At 37.6% G+C, this 6,766-nt stretch overlaps 1 protein-coding gene across 2 annotated transcripts in view; it reads right to left on the reverse strand.

Annotated features, from left to right (window-relative positions):
* LOC150088812 (3'-5' RNA helicase YTHDC2-like) overlaps positions 1-6,247 on the reverse strand; it is a 281,725-nt gene extending 275,478 nt beyond the window's left edge. Inside the window, exon 1 of one of the 2 annotated variants that reach the window (XM_090369668.1) lies at positions 6,002-6,247. Coding sequence is in view for 1 of the 2 variants with exons in the window: in XM_090369667.1 (XP_090225793.1) it covers positions 5,864-5,896 (33 nt within the window). In the remaining variant the exon portion in view is untranslated. Of the gene's footprint in view, positions 1-5,863; positions 5,932-6,001 lie in introns of those variants that run through there. The other variant, XM_090369667.1, reaches the window with a different exon arrangement.
* Positions 6,248-6,766: the final 519 nt, after the last annotated feature.

Raw genomic sequence — 6,766 nt, forward strand, 5'->3', positions numbered from 1 at the left:
ACTGTCGACACTTTCTTTTCAGGACTTGATATGATTGATGATGGGCTGAATAATTACAAAGAATTAAATAATAAAATATAAATTATTTTTATGTAACTCTCATAGTCCATGTCATTCACAAAAGCACTGTGGATCAAAAATAAACTTCCACGAGGAAACAATAAATGAATACTAATTGCCACTTAGAAAGTAGAAACAATAGACAAACATTTCCTCATCCCATTCATGCCTCATATATTGATCAATGAAACAAAATAATAAACAAATAAACCATGCCCACCACACAGCTGCCTAGGTTGCAGCTGTTGGAAAGGTGCAAATGCCAAGTATTGCGGAGTATTACCTCTGAAAGCACTTAGGCATTTAATGCCTATGAAAAGCAAAGGTGGTTGAGTTAAATCAAGCCCACTGTCTTCCTTTTATCACAATTACTCACCCACTCACTCCTAATATAATATACCTATATTTTAAAAATCAGTTGTCTCTGTGGAAAAGAAATCCCAATGAGAGAAATTAAATATTAAGGAATAAGATGTCATCGGGTAGGGTTGAACTTTGGAGGGCCACAAACCTTTGTAATATGATTTTTTTTTTGCCCCTCAAAAACTAATTTTTGTCCCCTTGGGGCGATATTGCATCCATTGAGAACCCCTGCTTTACAATCTATAAAAAAAATTTTTAAAATATATTTCCCATTTCTCCAAAAGACTAGACAGTCTCTTGCTCTCTAATTCCATGTGTATGTGTGTGTGTGTGTGTGTGTGGTATGGTTGTTTATTGGTGCATTAGCTGCTATGGCTATACTGCACCTCTAATTGCCTTACTACTCTTGAACATATGTGAAATGTCTGAGTCACTTAATTTAATTCTTTTTCATGGTTCAAAGTGTTATTTACACTTTCTTCTTATGATTATTTGTTTATGAAGGCTTTTAAAAACTCTAATGCTCTAAATTTACAAGTACAGGTCAATATTGAAAAAAAGTTGAGAGTTAGGGTTAAATTTGAAATGTCTGCAATTCTGCCCTGACACGACAGAAGGGAGCATATAATGAGAACCTTGTTAATCAATTCAGCCAGGGAGAGATTATGCAAGGCTCATGGGATAGAATTTTTCCAGGTGTGTTCTGTGAATGTTAACAGGAGAGATTGTTTCTACAGGAATGGGATACACTTAAATAGAAAGGGTGCAAGAATATTTGTTGACACTATCGAGGCAGTGTTAGGTGGTTCAGAAACCTGCTAGCTTGGGGGGATTCACAGACTAAAACATTAACAATAGCCACAGGAAGAGGTGAAAGCGATTCTTGCACTGCTTCTATTGTAATAAGCAGCAGCTTAGAGAACAAGTTTCTGGGGATTTCAATAGCTGCTGGGAGTCATCATGGAACAAGTAAATACATGGGCTGTGTTAGGGTAACTAAAAATAAGCATGTATAGCTAAATGCTTCCTTGCAGGCAATTTGGATGGACTTTTTGTATGTCTAGTTGATGTTTATGAAGGACTTTCAGTTGATTTTGAAGGCTGATCGAAGATTTGAGAGGAAGCTAGTCTTTTATGAAAGTAGGAATCCAATGAAGTTTGAACTGTGGCTCTTCTTTTCTTTTCTCTGTAGATTTCTCTATAACAGGCATATTGATCTAAAATACCAGCATTTACTTTGAGACTTCTTCCAAAATTGGGATTCACCTTTTTAAAAATGGAGAGCTCTTTCTAAAAGCTTGAATGATTTTGAAAGTTTCTTGCCAGTTGGTTCTTTATTAATGGGATTCAATATATCCTCAGTATGAGAATCCTCTTCATTCCTCCTAAGCTCTTCAAGTTCTAGATGATCTTCATCACTTAGAGGCTGTGAATGTGACCCAAGCAGTTTTGGTAACATCTTCAGGCTCCACTTCTAGCTCTAACTGCCTTGCCATATCTACAATATTTGTAGTTAGTTAGCCTCTTCAACATGATTTTCAAAATCATCAGTAGCAAACTGGGGACACAGCTTCTTCCAAACACCTTTAAGTGTTGACTGTTTCACTTAATCTTATGCATCCCTAATAGTCTTGATGCCGTCCAAGATCGATAAGCCTTTTCAGAATTCTTTTGCATTTGCTCTAGGCGTACTTTCAGATTCACTGTCTATTGCAGCTACAGCCTCAGCAAATGTTTGCCTTAGGTAATATGGTTTAAATGCAGCAATAACAGCTTGGTTCATTGGTTGAAGTAGTAATTGAAGAGAGGAAAATTACTTGAACGTTTGGGCTAAGGTCATCTAATGATTTAAGGTGGCCAGGTGCATTATCCAAAAGAAGTAAACTTTTAAGGGAATTTTCTTTTCTGTACAGTATTCTTTAACTGCAGGCACAAAGTAATTTGAAAACCACTCTTCAAAAAGTGATACAGTAATCATGCTTTTGAATTTGATTTCCAATAAACAGGAAGACTGGATTTTGCATAATTCTTTAAAGCTCATGGGTTTTCTGAATGATAGATTAGCACAGGCTTCAATTTAAAATCACCTGCAGCAATTAAACCTAACAAAAAGGTTAACCTATCTTTTGGTACTTTAAATTCTGGCACTAACTTCTCTGCCTTTGCTATAAATGTTCTTGAAGGCATTTTTTTTCTAGTCAAGGCCAGTTTCATCAACATTAAAAATCTGAAATTCGTAATAATCTCCCTCATCAGTGATCTTGGCTAGCTCATCAGGAAAATTAGCTGCAGCTTCTGTATCTGCACTGGCTGCTTCACTTTGAACTTTAATATTATGGAGGTTGCTCCTATGCTTAAATCTATTAAACCAGCCTCTACTGGCAGCAAATTCTGCATCCTTAGCTGCCTCCCCTCTCCTGGCTTTCATGTCAGCAAAGAGACTTAGGGCCTTATTCTGGAAGATCACTTGGCTTAAGAGAACATGTTGGCTAGTTTGATCATCTATCCACACCATTAAAAGTTCTTCCATATCGGAAATAATATTGTTGCATTTACAAATTATTGTTGTACTGATTGGTGTGGCACTTTTCATTTCACTTAGAATTTTCTCTTTGTTTTTAAGAACAGTAATAACTATAGTGTGAGGTAAGCATAGCCTACAACCTATCTCACTGTTTGATACACTATCATCATTCAATTTAATAATTTTACTCTTGGTATCTAATGTGAGAGACTGACATCTCTTCTTCTCCTTTTCATTTTTACTATCATCTGCTATTATTAATGTACAGTATAATTATTATATTGCATAAATACATCATTATCATTAGTAGAGGCATATGATGCAAGAAAGCAAGCTTATACAGCATCAGCCAAAAAAAAAAAAAAAATTCCAATTTCACACAATCATGTAGCCTAGTGGTCAGGCGCGCAGGTGCATAAGTACACGTGCCTTGAGTGACCGGAGTTCAAGCCCGTGACTACTGAATACGGTGCTGTTTCTTGTATTCTGTCTATCTTGTGAACTCCTCTAACCGTTTGGTCGTCCCGGAGTATAAACAGAAAATTTATTTATTTGCTCTAAAAGTTTGTCCCGTTCTTCCTTGAATTACTTTAAGCCATCAACTTCCACAACAACAGTTTGCTGGAAGTTTGTTCCAGCAATCAACCACCTGCTGGCTAAAGGCAAATTTCCAAACATCTATTTGACAACTGTCCTTCTTCGATTTGAATTTATGTCCCCTCAGGTTCATAACCTGAGCAAGAGGAAGAATCCCATCAGCATTGAGCCTGCTCAACCCATTCAAGGCCTTATAAAACTCAATCAGATCACCTCTCAAGTGGTGATCTGATTGAGGTTTATAAGGCCTTGTCTCCAGATGCTGCAATTTGCAGAAGTTAAGCCATTCCTGGTAAGAGCACCCTTTCATTCCCCTCACCAATCTTCTCTGTACTCATTCTAGCAACTCTACATCCTTCCTGAAATTAAGCCTCCAGACCTGTATGCAGTACTCAAGGCATGGCCTGACTGTTGCCTTATACAAAGGAATAATCACCTCTTTCTCCCTACTAGCAAAATTCCTGTATATCATTTCTGTATATCAGAAAACTTCATATCTGACAGCACAATATATGTACAGCCCAGGTCTTATATATATGTACACTATTATAATGCATAAAAGTTTGTAACACCAAAACACAAAGATAAACAGCACACAACGACACTGAATACAAACTGAAACACAGAGTGCACATTGGTTGATTCTTTTTGGAGTCATGTGGTTAGTGCGGATCAGGTGTCTCAGGAATGAAGCATAGGGTATAATTAAAATGTCATAAATATAGATTGTAGTAAAGCGGATTGTCTTAAAGTGGGGTACACCTGTACATGAAATCAGAGTACGTTGTAAGCAGTGTATAAATTTTAAATACAGATTTATGTTCTGTTATAAGTTGAAACCAATAATGAGTTTGTTTCAGCTACACCATGCCGAGTTACTGAACTGTCTCCACATGATCGTTAACCACATTAACCCCAGGGGTTCACATCTGGTGAGTATGGGCTTGGCACACCCAGGGTCCTGAGCTGGATATCACTCTTCTCTTTCTTTCTTGGTGATTCCCCCCCCCACCCTCTCTCATGGTAACTGGGAGGAATTTTTTTTTTTTTTTTTTTGGCTGGTGCAGCATAAGCCTCAGGCTTCCTTGCACCATATGGCTAATAATAATAATAATACCAAACCAGCCATTTTTCTCCACAGTGCTGAACCTAGCGATATGGTAGTTTTGAAACATAAATACTTATATACACCAAAAATAGCAACAAAATCTCTAAAACTATGATATAATCATATTTCTTATTTGAGGTTTTATATCTGGAAACTTGTCTTCAAAAATACACCTTAAAAAGAATATACAGGGTGTCTCAAAAATACACGGCATAACTTCAGGAATGAGTTCCTCACATGTAGACAATAAAAATATTTTACATCAACATAGTTCCGGAAATGCTTGGTTCTCGAGTTATTAACTGGAATGTCTTATCTCCCGCAGGTGATTTCCTTCATCACAAGGTACTGACAGAATCTAGTGGTTTTCCATTCCAACCATGTACTCAAATCAGGAGCAAGCAGATATGCACTTTATGTACGGTTTGGCGGATGGCAATGCTCTGGAGGCTTGTCGTTTGTACCACGAAAGGTTCCCAGAACGAAGATGTCTGGACAGGAAAATGTTTGAAGGTATCCATCACCGCCTTTGTGAACACGGGACCTTTACACCTCATGCTGCCGACAGAGGACGACCAAGATCTAAGACTCCTGAAGTAGAGGAGATTTTGGATGTTGTGCATGCCACTCCTGGAATCAGCACATGCGGAACAGCAATGCAACTGGCTGTTCAACATATGACTATTTGGGGAGGTGTTGAGAGAACACCAACTGTATCCTTACCATCTGCAATAGGTACAGGCTTTGTCACCAGCGGATTACCCTGCATGAGTAATGTTCTGCCAGTGGTTCTTGCCGCAGTGTGGTGAAACTCCTCACTTTCCTGCCTTAGTGATATTCAGAGATGAAGCACAGTTCACATGAGATGGAATCCAAAACTTTCACAATCAGCATGTATGGGCTGAGGAAAACCCACATACAATTCTTCCATCACATCACATCATCAACTGCGGTTCAGTCTCAACATCTGGGCGGGTGTTTTTGGTGATAAGTTATTTAGGCCCCATGTACTTCCAAACAAATTCACAGGGCAGGCGTAACTCGGGAACTAAGCATTTTCGGAACTATGTTGATATAAAATATTTTTATTGTCTACGTGTGAGGCACTCATTCCCGAAGTTATGCCGTGTATTTTCGAGCCACCTTGTATAAATCGGGTCTTGTCAAAAAATATTGCTTATTACAAATAAACACAACTCCTTGAACATCACCTGTTGTGGAAAGTAGTCAACGTTTCGTTCCATCACAGCTATTCTAATTTTGTTTTTTATACGATTTTATTTATTTACTGGTTTTTAAATATATGAATGTGAAATAATATATATTTTACGCTGAAAATATGAACTCACCCACTCTGCTTTTGCACTTAGATTTTGTCAGTATTAGAAACTTTACATTTCTTACATTTTATGTTCCACTCAAATGAAATATGTATCGATTACATATATGTTCCGTGGCACCTGACTCGTTTCGATTGAACAGTTTATATCTAATATCAATCACATGCAATATACGCCTGAGTCAACAACATATCAGGTACATAAACGAAAATACACAAATTAAAAAAAAAAAAATTAAAAATAAGATCAAAATCGCTAGTGATTTAAATTCCAGTCGCCGCTTTTCACGCAGAGTTAGCGACTCTTCTCTGATAATTTCCCTCCCAAAGAGAGAGAAATATCCCTAGTTTAAATTGGAAAACGTTTCTGAAAACGCCGGAGGTGAGCTAAACATGCTTACTCCACATAGAGGAGAGGGGGACTGATGAAATGGAAAATGATCAGTTCTTACTCGGTCCCCAAAACAGGGACCGTATAATTTAGAATCGTCTCACCATTCTAAATACAATTCTATTCTAAATTCACTATAAACATTAAATGTAAATATATTCCTGTAAACAAAAAAAATCAAGATACACATGTGTATTGTCTCTGTAAATTGCGTACAGGTCGATTTGCCTGTTTTTCTAGACAAAAAAAACCCAGTTTCTAGGGAAAGGGACCTTGCTATCTATTCCTGAGATCAACTGACTCAGCCACGGAATGAAAAAAGCCCATAAAAGTTCCTAGCCTCATCGACGGAATCCGAACCCAAGCCTTTTCCAGTTGGTGTGA

Source organism: Mastigoproctus giganteus, chromosome 3, assembly GCF_048544385.1.
Source record: "Mastigoproctus giganteus isolate SK-2022 chromosome 3, ASM4854438v1, whole genome shotgun sequence".
Classification (NCBI taxonomy): domain Eukaryota; kingdom Metazoa; phylum Arthropoda; class Arachnida; order Uropygi; family Thelyphonidae; genus Mastigoproctus; species Mastigoproctus giganteus.